This window comes from Kogia breviceps, chromosome 14 (genome assembly GCF_026419965.1).
Source record: "Kogia breviceps isolate mKogBre1 chromosome 14, mKogBre1 haplotype 1, whole genome shotgun sequence".
In the NCBI taxonomy this organism is placed as follows: domain Eukaryota; kingdom Metazoa; phylum Chordata; class Mammalia; order Artiodactyla; family Physeteridae; genus Kogia; species Kogia breviceps.
The window spans coordinates 43,168,190-43,190,435 of NC_081323.1; the positions used below are offsets into that span (position 1 = coordinate 43,168,190).

Below are 22,246 nucleotides of genomic sequence, written 5' to 3' on the forward strand. Positions count from 1 at the left end.
GCCTTTGCGAGCAGCCCGTCATGATCCCATGGTTGGAAAAAATACCTAGAGAGACAATAAGCAGCCTTTTAGAAGTGTGTGTGCCCAGATTTAGAACAATTTTCTGTCAGATTCATCACACTGATCATCACACTGGCTTGCTCTCCACATGATAAATTGACACTCTCCTGGAGAAGTGTGTCACCAAGAGTTAACCTGACAAGAATCTGGCTAAATTATCACAGGCAAGTGTTAACTTAGTTAAGAGGAGGAGAACCAGGCCTTCCAGATGAATAAAAGTCATGGGTGATGCCCGGAGGACAACTCTTTACCTGAACTGCCAAAACAGGAGTAATCAACCAAGTAGAAGCCACCATCTGTGAGGAATGAAATGCCAAGTAAAAGAAGGGAGAAGGGCTATTGTCCGTTGGTCTTGCTCTGAAAGGCTGCAGCCATAAAAATGGTAGCAGCCACGGTTTCCTGCACCATTGCATTACACTGGGCACTACTCTGAGTGTTTTGCTTAAATTCAGTCATCCTCACAACAACCCAATGGAACAGATATCCTTGTTTTACTGATGAATCTGAGGCCCAGAGAGGGAAAGTAACTTGCCCAAAGTCACACAGTTACTTAGAGTCAGAGCCCTGTCTTCTTATAGAGCAGATATGAGACAGGCCCTGAAGGTCCAAGGATTCTGTCTGGCCTACCCCAGATGTTGTGATTCCCAGTCTGGAGTTCTTGCCACTATCCAGGCTTTCTCCTCAGCCCTGAAAAATGACCCTTGGCCAGCGATTCCCAGAGCTCTCCAGATAATCGGATTTTAAAAGTAATGTCTTATAATAATTTTTGAAACAGGTTCTTCAAGCCTTTTAAATCTTTCTCCAGCCTGGGGGAGCAATGTCTTTTCCTGATCTCTTTCTCTTTATATCCTCCACATTCTTTTTTTTTAATTTATTTTTTTGGCTGCATTGGGTCTTTGTTGCTATGCACAGCCTTCCTCTAGTTGCGGCAAGTGGGGGCTGCTCTTCCTTGTAGTGCGTGGGCTTCTCATTGTGGTGGCTTCTCTTGTTGTGGAGCACAGGCTCTAGGCGCACGAGCTCAGTAGTTGTGGTGCATGGGCTTAGTTGCTCTGCGGCATGTGGGATCTTCCTGGGCCAGAGTTCAAACCCGCGTCCCCTGCCTTGGCAGGCGGATTCTTAACCACTGCACCACCAGGGAAGCCCCCTCCACATTCTTTTATTTCAGGGGTTTGCTCTTTTCCCTTTTTTTTCCTTTTGTTTCTGTATCCAAACACCAACAAACCAACAAATCTTAGTGCTATATTTTAGAATTTACTTGGAAGAATAGATCTAAAAGTCACACTCCTCCCTATTAGCCCAAAGGAAGCTGACAACATGACACTTTTGGCCTCAGATGAATCTTTATTACTTCAAACTGAGACATTTTTTCAAGGACAGTAGCACAGTCATTGTCACAAGCATGTTATATATCTATTATTTGATAAAGAATATGCTACAAGTCATGCTATTCATATCTTCAGTAACATTCTGGCAAAAATTAAGGACATTTCCAATCGTGTCAAACATTTGGTGAATAGTAAATTCTACTTTCTGCCTTTGGGTAGATAAATGGGGTCTTTCAGTGAAGTGGTGGAAAACAGATCACGTGAGGGCTGCTTTTAGAATCTGCTCTTTGCTCCAACGACCATCAGCCCCTTCGGTTACCACTGAATTTCTCAGCTATTTTCTGTAGTTCCAAATCCATTGCAGCTAAGTTTTCAAGTTCTTTTTCCTAGAAAATACAGAAAAGTAGAGGCATGAGGTCCCTAATCAATTTAGTTCTTTGCAGTTTTAGGGAGTATGAACAGAAAGGGGAATTTGGGATATGTTAGAGGCTATAGGAGATACCCGACATCAGTGGTTTGCAAAGTGTGGTTCCTTGACCAAGCAGCATCAGTATCACCAGGGAACTTGTCAGAAATACAGGTTCTTGGGCCCCACCTGCGACCTACCTACTGCATCAGAAACTCTAAGGCTAGAAATCCCACATGATTCTGAGGCACATTCAAGTCTGAGAAGCACCAACCTACATAATCAATATTGGGGGGAAAAAACATTGTCAAGGAAGGTAAAGCTCTGGTAATGTTACTTCTCCTACACGTAAATGTCTGGCTGTTAGAGGCCAAGAGATGACAGAAATGGAACTAAGCAACTAACTTCTGTATCACCTGTTCTTTCCTACCCTGGGAAAGAGCAATGAAAAATCAAATGACCAAGGAGAAGACACTAGACCAGTGGTTTTCAACCTTGGCTGCACATTGAAACCACCTGGGAGCTTTAAAACACCCTGATGCCCAGGCAGCATCCAGTACCAAACAGAATCTCTGGGTGTGGGTCCCAGATGTCAGGAATTTTTCAAGCTCTCCAGGTGATGACAACGTGCAGCCGAGATTGAGGAGCACTGCAGCGCTGCAGTGGGAGGAAGTGGACAGGGCTGTGGACAATGGCGAGATGCCAGGTGGAAATCAGACCCAGAGGTTGTCTCTGCTCCGTTACTAGGCGTACGGTCCCATGGTGATTAATTCCCATCCATATCCCCCCATAATATCACATAGTCTTGTATATAACATATTAAAATTAACCACCTGAAGTTAGTTTTAAGCAAAAGCCCCACACCATACCTCTTCCTCCATCAGAACTCCCTGGCCAGCCCTCTCCTCTTCATTTTCTGCTGCGTGGCGACGGCTCACCTGCTCCTCCGAGGCATAGAAGTCCGGGAACTCAGCTGACTTCTTCCTGTAGTGAAGGAGCTGGTCCAGTTCGGCCACTCTGTCATACTGCCTTTTCAGATCCAGTTTGGGGACCAGGTTTCTCTTCTCATACCCCCAGTTTACATCCTCCTCCGAGGGCTTTTTCTCCCACCAGTCATAGTTGTATTCTGGGAAGAAATTCTTCTCATTCAATGTCAGCCCATTCTCCTCTTCAACCTCAAGAAAATTGTCACCCATGTGGTCTTTTCTCTCAAAGCGGCTGCTCTTCCACTGGGGAGGGTCGTAGTATGGACTGACAAGCTCCGCTAATCTCTTCTTTTCGGTGATGTGACGGGGAGCATACTGTTTGCCTCGAAGCCTAGCTTCTTCCCTGTTCTCTTCAGCGTCTTGCGGGTCCCCCAGCTGCGGCCACTTCCCTCGGGCTCCTTCCTCACCCTTTTCCTCATCATAGTCGAGGTAATTTCTCAGCTCGCCTGGTGGATGCCGCCTCGCCTTGTCCGTCTGGCTTTCCTGAACACGGTGGTGTGCTTCACCCAGGAACCGTTTCTCTTCTGTTTGGTGTAGAGCGGAGTAGGCTGCCGGCTCCCCTCCCCGGGCTCTGTGGCGGGGTCCCCCCTCCTGGCCTCTCTCTTCCTCGCTCCCCTCGTCATAGCCGTGCGCCATGCTATTCAGCTCTAGGCTGAGGCCTTTTCTCCTGTCCTCCTGCTCTGGGCTCTGCTCACTGGGAGGCCTGGGAGCCCGGTGCTCTTCACTTCCTTTGCCCCCATATCGTGCCCCCTCCAGGTCCCCGGGAGCCCGGGCAGCCACGTGACTCTTCACTTCCTCCCCGTATTCGGCTTCTTCCTCCGAAGCCCTGGAGAGGGTTGCATGGCGGGCTCTCTTTTCCCCTGAGTCGGCTGTGCCCACGTGTGGCTCCTCCCGGGAGTATCCCCTTCCCTCAGGGGGAGGATTCCTTTCCTGAGAGGACCTATCGGGCCTGCTCCTCCCGTGGTGGTGTCTTGGCCTCGAGCGTCGCTTGTCCGCCTCGGGGCTGACATCCTCCTCGCTCTCCTCAGGTCTTTCCCGGCGCTCCGGGCGGCTTTGCGGCTCTCGGGGCCCATTCTCCTGGCTCCCGGTCTCCTCTCCACTCTCCTGGCTGCTCCTCTCCCGGCTATGCGACTTCTCCAGCCCCCCCGCAAGCTGCGTATGGTACCTGGACACTAACTCCTCTTTCTTAGCTGGAGTCGGGTTTCTGTGGCTGAGAAGAGCAGTCTGTGCCTCTCCTGGCCCTCCAGGGTGTCTCTCCTCACTGCCGTCTTCCGCAGGCTCCCTTTTCTGATATTTCTCCGTCTCTTCTTCCACCCTGTCGTGTCCCTTGCTCTTCTCAGAATGGCGTGTCTTTGCTTCTTTGGCCACTTGGCTGCCTTGGGGCTCGCCTGCCCGCTCTCGGCTGTGCCCACCGCCCTCTGTGTCTGCCACTGTCTGGCCTTGGGCGTCCTCCTCCCCTGCGTCCTCCCTACTGGAGGTCCTGGGGGCTTCTGAGGCGTCAGCTGGGTCTCTTAACAATCTCACTTCAAACCTTGTGTTTTCATTTTCACTTTTCTCTTCATCTTTGAGCTGTTTTCCACCTATAATGAAAATAAAAAAGACTAAGTATCACTTCAGAATTGTTTGTGGTTCAGTAAGCACAGCCTCCGTGATCACTACAAATCCTCAAGATCCTGAAAATCCTTGGGTAAGTTTTTAAGTTAATAAAGAATATACTCAGATTACTTTTAAAAGAAATGGTATGGGGACTTCCCTGCTGGTCCAGCGGTTAAGACTCCACATTCCCAGTGCAGGGGGCCAGGGTTCGATCCCTGGTCAGGGAACTAGATCCTGCCTGCTGCAACCAAGATCCCGCATGCTGCAACTAAGATCCAGCACAGCCAGATAAATAAATAAATATTTTAAAAAGAAAGAAAGAAATGGTATGAAAACTCCTTAGCTGTGTTTAAATCTGATAATAAATTCTCTGCATATTTTTTTCATAATACCCAACAAGCATCTTTCAATGACCAAACTGAAATCCAAATATAGGTTTATAAAATACTAGAATTTAGAACCAGAAGACACCTTAGAATTTGTCGATTTCAACCTCCTCTTTTTGTGGACAGAGACACTGAGGCTCAGAGAGGTGTAATTCAGGACCATTATTTCCATGTTTGCTCTAAGTATGGGTTTAAAAGTTAGCATTGTGTAAATGGTTCCCACTAGACTCCAGCTAAATGAAGTTAAATGCCCAAAATGGGAAATATCAGATTCAACAAAGGATTAAAAAATTTTTAAATTAGTTTATCAGACTTTTATTATCCAATCAATTGTGTAGATGCAGCTTAGCAGTAAGTGACAATAAAACTTAGTAATTGGTGATAAGCAGGGTGTTTGTTTCTTCCCTGAGAAAACTGCACAGCAGTGGAAAGGACCATGTCCTTCCCTCACTCAGGTCCCATCCGCCCCACATGTTCTCAAATGTTGAGAATGAACTTCAGTAAACTGAGTTATCTTTGTATTGCACAAATCAACAATAGACAGTATAACCGACATTTTAATTGAATGCTGTTTTTTCTCATCTTTTCTAAATGTTGACAGCACCTTCACTAAATCCTCTTTAACTCAAGGGCATCCTGTGAAAGAAGATATGCAGTTAACACTGTCTGAGTTGTTAGCTGGGAGGGCTTGGATTTCAACTGATGTCACTGAGTTCATATAGAACACCTGAAGCCAAGGCTGCTCACAGCTCTAGGCTGACGTCTGCACCATCCATGGTGGGGGCCACCAAACCTTTGTGGCTACTGAGGACTTGAAATGTGGCTGGTGCAGACTAAGACATGTTGTAAATGTAAGAAACCACCAGATTTCAGACTTCAGATGAAAAACAGGAATGTAAAATATCTCAGATTTTCGTATTGATTATATGTTGGAATGATAATATTTTGGATATAACACGATAATATATATTATAAACATATTGTATGTACAGATTATATATTGAATAAAATAAATTGGACAAAATTAAATGTATTATTAAAGTTAATTTCACCTGTCTCTTTTTACTTTTTTAATGTGGCTACTGGAAAATTTGAAATTATATTTGTGGTTCACATGATATTTCTATTGAATGGCTCTTGATGAGTCGTTTTGAACTGATATTTGCAAAATAGAAAAAATTGGTCTGTTTTGTAAAAATGTCCAAGAAATAGCAGACAGTCTATTCCTCTCTGCTTAAAAGCCCAGCGTGGCATGATAATATTTTCATGTTTTATGAGGCAACTGAAATGTCCCTGACCTTTCATACCCAGACACCTGAGGGCTGGCCCCTCACCAGTGCCTTTGCCTTTTAAGAGCCAGTGGTGGTGTGTGCAGCACTGAGGCAGGGCTGACCAGGTATGCATAGGTAAGCAGGGAGGCTTTGAGCGGATACTGATGTCATCCAGACAGAATCTTAGCTTCCCGAGGCAGAGTCTGTGTGGCCCCTTTCCTACTGCCTGCTGGTCAAGAAGAGAAGTATTTTTATTTTTTCCAGGTTAAATGTGTGCTGCTTGTAGCAGCTTGCCTGAGGCTTAGCACTTCCTCCTAAATTTAGCTTTAAGTCCCCTCAGGTGAGATCTGAGGAGGGCTGTGATTAGCAGCATACAGTCTTGTCAATCTGTAAACCCAAGGTGTGAAGCTCACTCTTACTTCAAGTAAAAAGGGGAAAATGCACCTTCCATCCCTGTCATGTTGCAAAGATGACCAGATCAAAGAGATTCTTATACCTGTTAAGAAATTGGACTATGAATTTCCTAAGGTCTTGTCAAGCCATGAAACAATGATTCTTCCCTGCTCCTCAAATGTTTGTTTGCTCAGTAAGCGTGTGCTCACTCCAGAGATGTGCTGGAGAGAGTGGGAGTGCAGACAGAGATGGGCTGGGGATGGGAGGGAGGCTACATGAAGGAATTCATCCAACTTGTTGGCAGAAAGCTCCACCAGTCCTGTGATCAGCATAAGACATTTCAGCAGGAGAGAGAAAACCAGAATAGGACAGAAGTGTGGACAAAGAATGTCGCCTGCCAAATCAGTAAACAAAGGATGTCCTGGCCATCTAGGCACTGCAGCCACACCTAACTGTATACCCAGAGGGGATTCAAGATGGAAAAAAACAAGATAATTAAGGTGCATATCAAAGGAATGACTTCAATAAGCCCAGACTCTTGTATCTTCCCATACATAGAAAAGTGCTAAATTCGTTAACTTAAGATGCCTGGTTTTCTTTAATTAACAGTAATATTTTGATATTCTGACTATCTGGTTTTGATTGCAAGAACGCATATATATATCCTGGCTCATCCCTTACCTCTTCAAATCAGTCCCTCAGACTGTATCTGAGAGGTTGTCTCCTGGGCTTAAGTCCTTAGTATGTCCATGGAATAAAATATAAATCTCAAATTTTAGGTTGTGCTTTTTTTTTTTTTCAGTCGACAGAAGTTACGAACTGGTAGCCCAAAGGTGAATTCTATTTGGCCTAAATAACATTTTTAGTAAATTTGAATTCAGAGGCAATACTTAAATACTAGGAGATATTGCTTAGATATCCAAATTTTAAATTCTTTTGAAAAATCCCAAGATCTGGTAACAGAATCTATATTTCTCTCACAACAGGTTTCAAGCTGCGAAAAATCTACTCCTCCTTAGAAGGGGCATGTATCCTCCAGTTCGTGAGTCACTTCCTGTCCTGTTTTATTCCTTTCTCTTATGTGTTTGCCTGGCCCTGGCTGATGTTTGAGTCTGCAACCCCGGAGGAGCTCAAATCTCTCTGATCTCAGTATTTAATGGCTGTCTGGGTATGATGTCTCCAAGGTCCTGATAGACATGGGTCATTTGATTTTTACCAGTTTTCCTGGGGCTCTCTCAAGAGACTCAAAAGACCCCAGGGCACAATCAGTGATGAGCAGAGGCTAGAATGCTACCTGAGAGCTAAGAATCTGATCTTGGCAGTTAGCAAAGCCCTACAATCAACAACTCTTCCTAAGCAATCTTGGCTCTTTGATGACCTAGTGTGACAGACCCAAAACTTCTGCATCCATCTGGTAAACAAAGAAAGGGGAAGGGAGATAAGTCGAGTCGGGTTTGCCCAAAGGAGCAGCCTTTAGTCCCTGCCTGGAGACCCACCCTGCTCTCACTCATTCCCTGCAAAGGCTAATAAGCTCATTCTAACAAGCTCATTTCTGTAATTGCTGGAAAAGAAAGTTGGGGAGAAATTCAGAAAGAGGCATGTAGGCTGGGAGTGGTAGAGAAGCTTCCTTCCACTGTGCATGTGTCTCTTACCGTCTCAGGCCCCCACACCTACTATGGTTATCCTGAAGCCCCCAATAGTGGATTGAGTCCCCCCACGTTACTCTTTTGGCTAGTCACTCATACTTGTTGTTATAATTTTATGCATGGGCCTCATGTGCAGCAACAGCAAGAGAGTATTATCTTGCAATAGGAGATTTTGAAGGTGAAAAGAAAAAAGAAAATCCACTGTTCTCAGCTTGACTAAGAATTTAAAAGCAGAGAAAGGTGTTGAAGTGAACAGAGCTTTTCAGATTTGTTTGAATCAGTTTGATTTCATGCTAAAAGAGATGCATAGTTTTTATTTTTGTTTTGGCCATGCTGTGCAGCATGCAGGATCTTAGTTCCCCAACCAGGGATCGAACCCGTGCCCCCTGCACTGAGAGCACAGAGTCTTAACCACTGGACCGCCAGGGAAGTCCCAGAGATGCATAGTTTTGTAAAATTTACCTCTTCATGTCAACTTCCAATGGATACTGCTCGTATCACTGTTCAAATTTTGTTTGTAACATAAGCTGTTTTGTATAGAGGAACATTCCAATCTAGACCCAGAGGCCATTGCTCTGACTCCTTGGATGCTCTAAGTCTACCCCCACCCCTTCCGGTTCTCAGGCCTGGAACTCCTGATACCATTTGGTAGTACCTCTCATTCTAACAAGCTATGCATTAAAATGGCTTAACCAATCTGTCATGTAAACAAGGCCAGAAGTTTCCCAGTCACCTTTCCAAGCTTCTAACTCCTCATTGTCAGAAGAGTAGAAGGTAAAGAGAAGAATAATTTTTGTCTCCTTCTATCCTTTCATCTTCCATTGCTTCCAGAACACTTCGCCTCCCTGTCTAATCACAAACAAGCACTCCCCATACCTCCCTCCACCCAAATGAAAGCTTGTTTTAAAATTCCAAACTCTCAAACCAAGGAATTTAAGAACTATATAAACAGCTCACAGACTATCATTGAGTTCAACTCCCTCATTTTACTTTGAGGAAATGAGCCCAGAGAGGCAAGGGGTCTTCCCCATGGTAACACGGCTATTAAGTGGCACAGCAGGGTTCGGAAGCCATATGTTATCTCCGCAGATACTGATCTAGCCTGTAGTCTTCCCACTGCATCATGCGTCTGGTTCATATGGAGGTAAAGTGGAAGGCAAAACAGAGGGAGCAAGAGAAAGAACTACTCAAGGGACAAAGATCTCCTGCAGTGGAGGATACTTACTCTTCTTCAGGACTTGTCGGCACTCAGGGGTGATGGGTGGAGTGTTGGACTTCGACAAGGCATTTGAGAGGACCTCAATGATGCAGCGAGTCACCTAGGGGGAAACCAGAAAGCAGGTTGGCCAAGCTGGTATCACTGGGATGCCTGACTACTTAAGCCAGAGCTGCTGTCAAGAGAGGCTTGGCTATGTGACCTGTACCGATGCAGACCCCTTGGGTCAGGAATGTAGACTTACGTATAGGACTGTAATGAAACCTCCCAGGCCTCCCCACAGAGCAATGCAAGAAGACACTGGGTCAAGACTATCCAGAGAAGAGAAATAAACACCCATTTCTGAACAGATTCAAAGGAAAACAGTGTGATGACAGCTATCCTCAGGGGCACTAAAACATCCAGGAAGGAGGTAAAAGCCCAGGGCAGGAGGGACTTCACTTGCTCTCATTTCCTCATTGTTGTTTGTCTATTTTTGTTTTTTATTTTGTTTAATTTGATGAGATACGGGGTGGGAGAATCCCGAGTCCAGATATAAGTCTAGATTCCAGACTTCCATTTCAACTTACCATTTCTTCACTGTGGTTCCTGATGTCCACTGGCATAGAACTGACAGCTTTGAAAGAAAAAAAGAATGGGAAGTGAGGTGATTTTTGGAAGCTGTGTGTCCCCAAACTCAAAAAATCACCCCACCCCCAGCATGTTACTTGGAGGGAGGGGCAAAGTCAGAGCTGAGCAGAGTGGAGATAGTTGGGGATGTCTGTCCCAGGGACCAGAATTGCCCCAGTTGCGCACACACACACACACACACACACACACACGCACGTGCGCATGCACACACACACAGCTGTTTCCCCTAGCAATGTCATAAACATGATTTGAAAATGAATGCTATCTTATATCCAATATAAATCAAATCCACACAAGGGGAGCTTCTGGGATACTGGCACTGTTCTGATTTTGATCTGGGTGCTGATTACACAGGTGTGCTTAAGGAGGGAAAAATTCAGTAAGCTGTATACTTATGATCTATATGCAGTTTTCTGTACATATATTATATGTCAATAAAAAATTTAAAACAAACCTAGTTTAAATGAAACCGGAGTGCCCTCCTGAACCCTTCTGCCTACTCAAAATGGGTAAAGATCTGTGATTCCCTTTGCCTTTTCCTGTCCCCAAGAAAATATTCTCCCCGAAGCTCACTTCCTTTACAAAAATGTGGTTATGATTATCTTATATAATTAATTACCTCGTTTTACCCCCAAGCCTTTTCTTGGACAAGCACGCTTATGTGTCTGTATCAGTGTTGTTTCCCTTCCCCCATGTTGTCTGCAGCCATGTAAAGAATACAGGAGGTATCTAATTTTACCAGGACATTGTCGAGTCCATAATATCATATGCAAATAGGTGTTTAATGGATGGTTCATGAGGATATTGCAAAAAGATAAATTTTAATTTATTTAAATTAAAAATTGAATTTCATGAGATTCTGCTTATTTTAAACCAGTGATTGAAGTGCCTTTGTCATCTTAGGAAATGCTTCAGGTGTTTTTAATTTTACAGTGCTTTTTTTTTTTTTTTTTTCCTTTTTCAAAGTTGCTTTGATTCTTTTATCTTTGACTTTGTTTTGTCTAAGCCCTTCCCACTGGAGAAGCTCAAAGCACATTTACATAGGCCCATCTCTACAGTTCTCCTGACATTCCCTAGAGGAGAAACTGCTATTTCTTATTCTTATTTCTTATTATGCTGTTTCTTATTACCAGCAACCTGACCTTTCCTCCCCAAATATTTGCTTTCCAATCTCTTCACCTCCTCCCAATCAATTGCATATCACAGAGCTCAATCTAGAAATAAAACTCCTATTTCATTTGCTCACCTTACTGAATTTTCCTTTTCAAAGCACATCCTGGGATCTACTTCAATTGTTTCAATAGGCCCAAAGTTATGCAGCATGTTAAAATCATTGGTAAAATATTTAAGAAGTCATTAACAAGGTATGACCCCACTATCTTCCTGAAATATAGTTCAGACAAGATTTGGATGGCCACCTTTGGTACTCAGGGTCCAATATGCTGGGCCATTATTTTATCCCCCAAATGGCTGTTATTTGAGAACATTCCCACTTTGGCACTTACTCTTCCCACCTGAGATCTGTAAAATGCTCTGAAAAGAAATAACTGAGAGAATTACTTCTGTCATAAACTAGAAAGTGCCTTTTAAAATTCTAGCTTTACTAAACTTTCTTTGGTAAATGCAGTTTCTTGCTAATAACTTTTCTTTTTCCACAAATGTTTAATAGGTGCTATTATTAACTATTGATATTGCTAAAGTAGTAACAGTCATCTGATTTGAGGGGTGAGGAATATTTTTCTTTTGTGACTCTAAACAATTTGTAGCTCATGTTTGTTTTTACAGAACAATCCTGTTTCCTAATTGAGGCTCTTCAGACATCCTTTTGATGGAAAGGAACTAAGGTCTCCTTATGAAAGCATATTATGCATCTAGTGAGACATCTAAGTTCCATTGTATTTCTTCCAATAGAATCTGTGGCAGCAAAGTAATAACTGAACGTATGTTGATACCCCTAAAGTGGTTTAACTTAGTTTTGTAAAAGTTAACATTAAGGGTGCACAAAAGAAAACCCAATAATTGTGATAAAAGTGAAGTAGTCAAATGGCAGAAAATTTTTCAAATAATATCATATGATAGATCTGAGAATAACTTCCAAAGTATTAATATTCCATAAGAGTACCAAACTAAGGTTTCATCCCGGAATGAAAATACAGCTATAAAATAACATGGTACGCAAATTCTTTTTGTTTTTTTTGTTTGTTTGTTTGGCTGCGTTGGGTCTTTGTTGCTGCGCGCAGGCTTTCTCTAGTTGTGGCGAGCAGGGGCTACTCTTCATTGCAGTGTGCAGGCTTCTCATTGCGGTGGCTTCTCCTGTTGTGGAGCACGGGCTCTAGGCGCATGGGCTTCAGTAGTTGTGGCACACGGGCTCAGTAGTTGTGGCTCAAGGGCTCTAGAGCGCAGGCTCAGTAGTTGTGGCACACGGGCTCAGTTGCTCCATGGCATGTGGGATCTTCCTGGACCAGGGATCGAACCTGTGTCCCCTGCATTGGCAGGTGGATTCTTAACCACTGCACCACCAGGGAGGTCCCCGTTAACGCTTTTGAATGCAGAAACCATCTTACCTACTATATATGAATAGCATGTAGCTCCTTCACTCATATTAATTTTTAGAGTGCACAACTCCTGTAGAAAGGTGTAGGTCTCCCTTCAGAAGCTCATAATGGTAGGAAATGAGCCAGATGGTTTCTGCAGGTTTCCTCTGCTTGAAAGCTACCATGTCTAATATCCAAGCATTTGGGGGAGGTGGGAATGGGGAATGACTGCTAATGTGTATGGAGTTCCTTTCTACCATGATGAAAATGTTCTGAAATGTGACAATCTGTGAATGTACTAAAAACCACTGAATTATGCACTTTATGGATTTTATGGAGTGTGAAGTATAGCTCAGTGAAAATTTTTTTAAAAATATAATATCTTGATTTTAGTTGCTGTTAAAATATAAACCCTTCTTAAAATATTATCTTGCATAAGAGCCATAAATATTTTACCACTATAGTTAAATAAGTCTCATAAATGACATTGTTTTTGTGGTCTATAGCACAATGTATAGCACAGATTTAGCTTGTTAAGCAATTCCTTTCTGAAAATATTTTTGACCAGGAAGGACTCTAAACATTCATTTGGTTTTCTTTAATTAAATCAAGAACATTTATAGGCAATTTGTAAGAGTGACAAGAATTTTAGAAAATTCTGAATGTATGTAGTTTGCAATAAAATAAATTACCAGTGGCTTTCATTTTCTCTTTGGGATCCCGTAATTGCTATCAATGAAACCCTCATATTCATGGATAGCAATGCCTCAACTCTAGTTAGGAATCTCTATCTCAGATAAGAACAATATTCTATGAGGTCATTAAGACAGCTAAAAAAACCCCTCCAATTTAATCTGGTGGTGGCATATTTACTTCTCAGTGGACTCATGGATTTTACTTCAACACACACACACACACACACACACACACACACACACACACACTTTTTCCCCCAATCTCCAAATCTCCAAAGATCATTTCTTTGAGATTCAGAGTAGTTTGAAAGAGCAATCCCACAATTTTCGACACATAAAGAGGCACTGTCAAATATCTACTACTTAAAATTTTATCCTCCCAAATTGACTAAAACGATTTTTTTTTACTACTCTAAAAATATTTTTCGTGGTTATTTTATACTCACTATTTTTCTGGAATACGAAAGTCAAAATATCTCTTGCAGTTTCCATTTTAAATTTAAAGATGGATTAATTTAAATGTGAAATTACCTCTCCCCAGAGACAGTAATACAAAATAGAGAAAAATATTACACTAAACCTGTGCATACATATACATGAACACACATATATGAATGTGTTAAGAAAAAAGATATATCTTATCTACATATATACATAAGAGACTTACTTTTATCTAATCATGTTTAAATAATAAAATAAATTATACAGTTGCCAACTAATATAATACATGTACTCCTGTCTCTCCGTGGTCATCTGGGTTTAGAAAGCCAAACAAACACTTAATTACAGATACAGAATAAGACTATAACAGCATCTCTCTAAACAGGTAAAGAGGATGTGACATTTTAGAAGCGAGCACAAAATGTGGGGTTTCCTTGGAGGCGCGGGCACGTCTTCTTTATATATATAAAAACAGACTCTTTTGGTTGGGCTAGGAAGCTCTCTGGCTTTTTCCAAGTCAGACGTTGGGGCGGGGAGTTGAAGGGAAATACCCAGGGAAGAGAAGAAAGTAAGAACCTCAAGCAAGAGGGAGACACCATCCACTCAACCCTCCCCGTCTCCCAGTATCCGCCAGTCAGGATGCCCAGAGTGGCCGGAGAGGCAGAGGCTGGCGCTGTCCGCGGTGCTGAACGTCCCACAGTGCCCACTCACCCGCCATCATCGTGGCTCCCAGGAGGCCGAGAAGCACTGCAGGCTGCATGGCCCGGCTCACCGGAATCTGCGCAGAAGAGGGTGGCGGCTGGCGGTGAGCAGACGTGGACGGAAGGCGAGATGAAGATGCTCCGGAAAAATAGCCTTGTATCCTGGTCCCCGCGGTGTGGCGAGGTTGGCGCAGGCCCCGCTCTTTTAAGGAGCAAGCCGGGGCCGCAGGGCCGGGAGGGGCGGGCACCCAGGAGGCGGCGCCCCCTCGCTCAGCCCTGACGTCATGAGGCGGCCCCGGGGGCGGTCGCGCAAGTAGGAAGAAATTTACGCCAGTCCAGTCGCCTTGGTGCTCTGGGTCTTGAGCGGGGGTGGGGAGTTAGGCAGAAGAAGGGGTGGAAGGGTGAGGGGAGGTAGTTAAAATGAGTCGGAGGGAGAGGAGCGAGGTCCTGCTTAGATTGTTCAAGCTTATTTCTCATCTCCCCTGCACCGCACCACCCCCCAACCTCCGTATCTAGAAACATGTGTTTGAGGCTGTGTATGTCTTTTTCACTGTTGTCAGTTGGTCGACAGCCAGTTCCTACATTCAGACTTACTTTTCTTTTTTCTCATTATTTTATAAACTTTTAATTATTTCAGATCACCATGTACGGGGCGAGGTGGGAGAAGCCTTTGGGAAGAAGATTTCTCAGGAATTCTCTCAAAGCAAGATGACAGAGGAAATCAATATTTTCCTTAGGAAACAGGGCTTTAGAATAAACATGGTATGAGACAGGGGTACAGTCACTTATTTTTTAAACCATATCACCACCTAATTGTTCTGGGAATTTTTTCTTTTTCCTGAAATGACCATATTTCCCACCTGCTCTGTAGTTTAACTTTGAAAAAAACCTGGAGTCCATATGTGTGCGGGTATGTTTCTGGACTGTTCTAGAATATCAGTCCATTCCATTTCAGTGGCCTATTTGTTTATCCTTGGAGCAGTAACATACTTTCTCTATCACCATAGCTTTTAAATAAGTCTTGATATCTGGTGGAAAAGGTCTTCTCTCCTTGTTTTTCTTTAGGATGTTGTTGGTTATTCTTGGCCCTTTGCATTTTCATATAAATCTTAGAATCAGTTTTCAATTTTCATGAAAAAAACTCTGAGGATTTTGATAGTAATTGCATCAAATCTATAGATCAATTTGGTAACAGCTGACATCTTTAATCTGTGGATCAATTTGGGAACAGATGACATCTTTACAATAGTGGGCTGACCTAACTTTTTGATTGCTGTTGTTGTTCTGGATATAATTTTATCTCAAGTTGTACAGAATACTATTACTATAGGAAAAGAAAAGAAGCCATAGGGAAGAACATTTCTCAGGAATGCTCTCAAAGAGGAATTAAAGAGGAAAGCATATCTCCCTTAGAAACCAGAGTTCAGAAAAAAGCATAGCTTTGCACATGGCTCCTGAAATAGGTACTCCATCAGGACCCAGCCAGGAAAATGAAACTACCAGAGGGAATTTAATACAGGAAATAATACTCAAGGATTAGAAAAGCTGAAAAGCAAATAGGAGAAAATGAGGAGACCCAGAGATTGTTAACTGCAGGCAGCTGCTATGCCCCGAGGGAATGGTAGGGAAAAGAAAGGATGTGTCTTCCCTGGACCCCAGAAACATGGACCACCTGGTAGAAGTGGGAAACTTTACAAGCTACAAAGTCCATGGGGCCATGGAGGAAGGAAGCTAGAACCACAGAAGAGAAGCAGCCACTGCTAGAGATGCATCCCCTTCCTCCCAAGAAGAGAAAAGGGGATAAAAACCCCAACTTCTCCTTTCTTTCAGTGCAAGTACCTCTTAGTGGCTGAACATACCTGGGAAAGACTGACAGGGAAGGCTGTAAAATTTAGTTTGCAAGGGCCAGTCTCTCCAGCAATACAGAACAGAGGAAGGAATCAGGAAGCAAACAGACCAAAAAAATGGCATATAGTTCAAAACCACAGGTTAGCAGTACACGTTCTGAGTTTAGATTTTTCTTTCAAAATTTATGAATTCATTTCATTTGCATATATAAATGCTTACTATATATCAAGCACTGTAGTAGATACATATTCCACTGGCTATAGCAGATTACAGAGTTAATCCCAACATCAATGGTAAAAGGAAATATACTCCTCCCTCTGCTCTAGCAGAGTTCATTAGTCAGAGAGTAAAGATGGGAGTGGTGTAGGGTAGACTCCAGGTTTACAGAGGAGGGTGAGAGAGCATGGCATGCCAGGAAAATAGCATTACCATGGAAACTGATGCCCTGCAGATGTACATCTACAGAATTCTCTTTGTGGCCAATAAGATAAACATTTATCTCTGTGACTTTAAGGTTTTTTCCTAATAAAGACCATGTCAATAAGTAGTTTTCCTTAGATAATTTGATCCTACAATACATTTAGTACCTGGTTTCTTATGTCAGGTTAGATTCCTAATACACTTTGACATAATTTAGAAATCACTAATCAAATCTTCATCTTAAGAGAAGATAGAAACTATTTTTTTAACCCACTAAATTATGGGTAATATAACTCCATATAGCTTGCAAGAAGATATATATTAACATTTCTAAAAAGAGGTCAAGTGATGGGACTTCCCTGGTGGTCCAGTGGTTAAGACTCCTCGCTCCCAATGCAGAGAGCACGGGTTTGATCCCTGGTTGGGGGAACTAAGATCCTGAATGCTGTACGATACAGCCAAAAAAAAAAAAGAAAAAAAAAGAGGTCAAGAGATAGAGCTACAACCATTCAGGTGTGAAAAAACGGAATCTTCCTCTTCAATTTGGGGTTTGCAGAAAATTAGATGAACAGGTGCACTTATTTGTTTATATACTGGAGAGAAAGCAAGACATAGATATTGAGAACTAGGGGAGATAACTATGATTTGGGTTTGATGGGTTGATAAGACCATTAGGTGCTTGACAAATCTATTATAGTTAGCATCATATCACATGGTAAGGATCTAGAATGAAGGCTGCTTGCTGGTCTCTCATATGTTCCTCCTCCAAACACACACACACACACACACACACACACACACACACACACACACACACACACACACACACTGCAGCAGATGCTGCTGGTTTTCTGCCCATTTCCTTAATTTCCCTCATTCTTACCATTTTGGAGCACACTGGCTTGATTTCCAATGGCCAAGATCTGCATTTCTTTGCCTGATAGCTCTCTCTGGTCACCAGAGCAAACAGAGCTGTGCAAATGGCAAGTTGGAAATGCTGAGGAATCAAGACCCCCAGGAGCATCCCTCACCCAAACATGAGGTGTATAAACACCCCAGATTCACAGCTCCCTCAGAGGTATGTATTCTACATAGGCCCTGAGAGTTTCCAAGCGAGACTGAGCTTAGTTACACACAGTGGAAATTTTCTTGATAGCAAGCTCTTTATGGCTGACTTTCCTTTCCTGTTTTTCTTCTCTACTTCCCACTGCTGTTTCTTGGAATTATCTCCAGATAAATTACTTGCAGTCAAATCTTTGTCTCAAGGTCTGCTTTTTGGGAAAGTTGAATGATGACACATACATTCACAAACATATAGCAGGATGTTAAATAGAATTTTTCTTATTATGCCTGACTTTTGACTGAAGCCTCAAAGCTAGGCAACATGGGTTTTAAGTACTCACATGTTTCAAAGAGAAGAGCCAGTCACATTTCTACAAGACTTGTTAACAGCGGGCCAAACTGGCACAGTGGGTATTACTCACAAGTCTGTGTAAGGGAACATTACAGATACAAACCTAGAAATGCAAAACTATAAAGGGACTAGTTGGAGAAAGAACTTTTTGGAAGAGAGTTTTTAGGGAGCTCTGTACTGTTTCATGATGCTTCTTCCTATCTCTGCCAAATTGGGGGCCGCAATAAGCTAACATAGAGTGGAGTTGTCTGCAGGAAGGGAGACTGATATCTCATTTCCTTGCCAGACGCCTGCTGAGCTGCAGAAACCCATAGACTCGCTCCAATGTCAATAGAAGAGAGTGGGAAGGAGATCAAAGGGCAATTTAATTTGTGTCCCCAAAGTCTGAAAGTGAAGTGAGCAAGGTGGAAGTGGGCAGGAGGTCAGCTGGAGCAGCCTCAATGGCAAGTTGAGGGGAAAGGACAGTGGCTGGAACATCTGCATGTGCAGTTTTCCCTGGGCTAAGTGGCCTCCACAGAATGCTACTGGTCTCAAGTCACCCCAAAAAGCCCCTGCTTGAAGGAGCAAGGGGATCCCAGAGATGTGCTGATAATGGTAGCTGAGAGGTGTTGTGAGAGATCAGAGACCATCACTCTTCTCAGGTACTGGGGGAGTGAAGAGGTTCCCATGGAGGACTAAAGAATCCACAAAGGTCCCTTGTGAAAGGACCAGCCAGCATTTGGAGGTGTGCCACAATAGAGGACACTGAAAACCAACAGAGGACCACAGACGACACTGGCCATCTCTGAACCCTCCTCCATCTCTGTCATCCCCCTTTCGGTCCAGACCTGAAGGGGCTGAAGGGAGGGGTAGGATAGGAAAGAAAGAAACAAGGGAACAAAAGGAGAGGCCAGCCCTTCCCTCTTCCCCATGACTTGTTCCAGGTCAGGCAGCAGCTGGGAGTTAGAGGGGCTTTGAATTGGGTGAAAAATAGAAGTTTGGACTATTGTAATAGTTCAGAGTTAATGAAAAGCTATTGTCTCTGCCTGAGATATTGTTCAAGGGTCAGAAAAGGAGCTTTGACAGAAATGCTTGCAGACAGTTTTAAGAGAAGATTGAAGCTGTTTCCTGAGTGTACCTGCCAAGTTCATCATGTTCAAGTGGTTTATGTGTAATATAGGATAGAAAAATGCTTGCACATTGTTTACACATATGAGTACTGTAGTATAAGTGGTAATGCTCCGATGGGAAATCATGAAGAATCTTCGAGAGATAAAAGCAGATAGGTAGAGAGTGAAGGAGAAAAATCACAGCTCCTAAGATAGGACTAATGCAAAAAATCAGAGGAGGTTTGGAGTTCTGTCAAGCCCAGAAGCAGGGGAGGAATGTGGGTGTGAATGTTGAGGAGTTTGAGTGGGGTCCCTAGTGAAAGCACGCACAGATGGTATGGTCCTCGCCTCTTCCAGCACTTGTGCCAAGCAGTGAGTAGCAGAGATGTCAAGACCCGCAGAACCTCCTGTTCTGTTGGGTTCTTTCCACCTCTTAGGAGCAACCTCTTTCTGTCTCTGATGCCTTGATGTCCAGGGGCCTATTTTTCCTCTTTTCCTGAAAAATCCTGCTCTATATGACACTCTTCATAGGGATTTTTGAAGTTTGGTTTCATTCCAAAATATGTATCTCAATTTATGGAATTTCTAGCAACAAGCCAGAAATAATGGTCATGATCTTGAAATCACAGTAACTTCAGGCCAACATGTCTGATACTGGAAAGCAGAAGCAGTCCTGTGCTGATTGTTTTGAAGTCTCCCTCGTGTACTCTGTCTGGACTTTTTCTCTGTGCTCATCTTCAGGAGTCATGAAATGTAACTTGGTTCCATCTCGTGATTCTGAGAGATCTGGTAGACTTAATAAGCACTCTTTGCTCTAAGAGGAGGCATTCTTTTGGTGGTGCTGAATTTTAAATTATTTATGATGAAGATTACAGCATACCAACTCCCAGGCAGTCCTCTCCTTTACAAAAATGTATTCTGTAGATGTAAACTCCAGAAAAACTCCATGTAGGCTAATTACAGTTTTATACCTATGAATATTTTATTTCTCAATAATTCGTAATGGTCCAAAAGGAGCCATTACCATTAAGTAAATATGTATAATTAGAAACCTTCCAAGATTGTAATTGCCCATATTTTTGTTCTGGGTAACATGTATATATATAGTGGGCCACTTATCAGTTTTGTCAAATGATTGTTCTCCATCTCTTTCTCCCACTTTCCTAGCTGCTTTCCTTTCTTTTGCATTCACTCACAAAGCTGAGAAAACAGCACCGAATAATATTATCCTGCCATACAAACTCAGTACTGCCTAAAACTAAATTACCAATGGATGGGCCAGTCTCAACTTTTTTGCCTTTTAGAAGGCATATTATCCTATTATATATGAAAATAAATATTGGAAGACTTACTGGATTTGGTCTTTTCCCCCCAGAAGTAAAGTGAAGGCAGACTTCATAGCTAACTAAGTAAAGGAGAAAGAACCTTTGCAGGCTTATGACCCAAGGGGCAAAGAGGTACCCAGCTCCTGCAGACTAAAGCAAAAGTCTCAGGGTTCATCAGACCTGAATCTTGGGCCAGTTTCTAGCCTAGAGGTGGAAGAGGAAGTAAAGGGGCATCCAAAAGGCCCCACTGAATCTATAGCCCAAGGAGAGGTTGAAGAAAGGCCAGAGCAGCACAAAGGGAAGCAGTTGCTTCAAGGGAAATGGTTGAGTCACTGAAAAGTGAACTTGAATTACCCCCACTCCTGAATGTACCCAAAACGCCATGAAATGGATAGACAATATTTCTTCAAAGCTAGAGCAAGGGTTTGTTTGCATAATAAGTAAGTGTTTTATTGTGATACTCTGGATACTGTTTTAACAGTAGGAATGTAGAGCAAGAAAGAAAACAAGAAGAGTATATAAGAGACAGAGTGTCATACACACAAGTTCCTACCCCCTGCTCTAAGTAAACCCACACACAGGTGTTCTTGGATGCTGCCACCTCTTGATTTGAGGTAAAAGGGCACAAAGAGGGACTTCCCTGGTGGTCTAGTGGTTCAGATTCCATGCTCCTAATGCAGGGGGCCTGGGTTCGATCCCTGGTCAGGGAACTAGATCCCACATGCTGCAACTAAGAGCTCGCATGCCACAGCTAAAGATCCTGCATGCGGCAACAAAGATCCCGCGTGCCACAACTAAGACCTAGCTCAGCCAAATAAGTAAATAAATAAATTTTAAAAAGGCACAAAGAGGCAATGAAAGCCTCAGAGAAGGCATTGAAATGCCAAGTCAGTCAATGGCCCCCAAGCCTCTCGTTTCCATACTCTCTTTTCCATTTCTCCCGGGCCCTCTAGACTAAAGGGAGACACCAAGAGAACTTTGGGAGGTGAGGAAGAAGTATCTTGGGGACCACACTCTCTCTCCTTGTCATTCTGCCCTAGAGTAAGCATCCAGATGACCCAGCTTCCATCATCTTCCTGTCTCAGTACCTGATAACATCCCACCATACCAGTTCTAAAAGTGAGGTGGTAATCTGTACAAAATGTGCTATTACAAAGCACTAATGAATGCTGGGAGGCTCCAAACCAAGCCAACATTACTCCTGGAGGCATTTCAGAGCAACCTGTCCCTAGAGACCTCCAAGGGGAGAGAATCCATGAGTACAATGTCACACACAGTGAGAGGTTCCCCAGGGACCCACTTCAGTTAAGGACCTTCTCAGGATCTCTCAGTTCATACCTGTGGGTTTTGGCCCACTTGGTGGGCCAGCTCTGTTCTTGCTCCACACAGAAACAATAACTCCCATAATTATATTCTTGGGGTGAGGGTGGGGCTGCTGAAGTGGACATTTCTGTGAACACTGCAAAGTGGGTGGTGGGAAGCCCTTCCAGAATTTCTGGGAGGAGGGTGCAGGCCTTTTTAAATCTCTGTCCCCTGACAGCATTTGATCCAACTTCATTGGGTTAAGGAGGTTTTTGTCTCAGGGTGTCACTTGACTGCCTCTGCTGATTTCAACTGTCCACAACGAATACACTTTACCCTGTGCCTGTGGGCTCAGCCTTGCCCGAATCTCAGGACCCCTTTTAGCCTCTGTTAGGAGAGATTCACAGAGTTCATCATCAGGCCATGTTTCTATGTGTTCGGGTTCAATCTGGAGTCTGAATTTTTGTGACTAGTCTTATTTCTGATTCGTCTCTGACCTGTCCTCAGCCAGCTCTACTGTAGCCCCAAATTATATAATGTCTGATTAAGAGTTTGGTACCTCA

At 43.2% G+C, this 22,246-nt stretch overlaps 1 protein-coding gene across 2 annotated transcripts; it reads right to left on the reverse strand.

Moving 5' to 3' along the window:
• Nucleotides 1-1,381: 1,381 nt before the first annotated feature.
• On the reverse strand, nt 1,382-14,639 carry CHGB (chromogranin B). Of its 2 annotated transcripts, none has more exons than XM_067013076.1 (5): nt 14,297-14,639; nt 9,855-9,901; nt 9,295-9,388; nt 2,730-4,357; nt 1,382-1,771 (listed from the first exon to the last, which is right to left on the reverse strand). In XM_067013076.1, exons 1-5 carry the CDS (start codon nt 14,343-14,345, stop codon nt 1,688-1,690), a joined length of 1,902 nt encoding a protein of 633 aa, XP_066869177.1. In that variant the 5' UTR covers nt 14,346-14,639; the 3' UTR covers nt 1,382-1,687. The 2 variants fall into 2 exon arrangements, with proteins under 2 accessions (XP_066869177.1, XP_058893617.1); XM_059037634.2 differs by having other exon boundaries at nt 2,661-4,357.
• Between the last annotated feature and the right edge of the window lie 7,607 nt (nt 14,640-22,246).

Coding starts and splice junctions, on each gene's coding strand:
- CHGB (XM_059037634.2), bottom strand. CDS start 14,345: ATGCAGCCTGCAGTGCTTCTCGGCCTCCTGGGAGCCACGATGATGGCG. Junction 9,902..14,296: donor GGGAGCCACGATGATGGCGG/GTGAGTGGGCAC, acceptor TTTCTTTCAAAG/CTGTCAGTTCTATGCCAGTG. Junction 4,358..9,294: donor CCGACAAGTCCTGAAGAAGA/GTAAGTATCCTC, acceptor TTTTCATTATAG/GTGGAAAACAGCTCAAAGAT.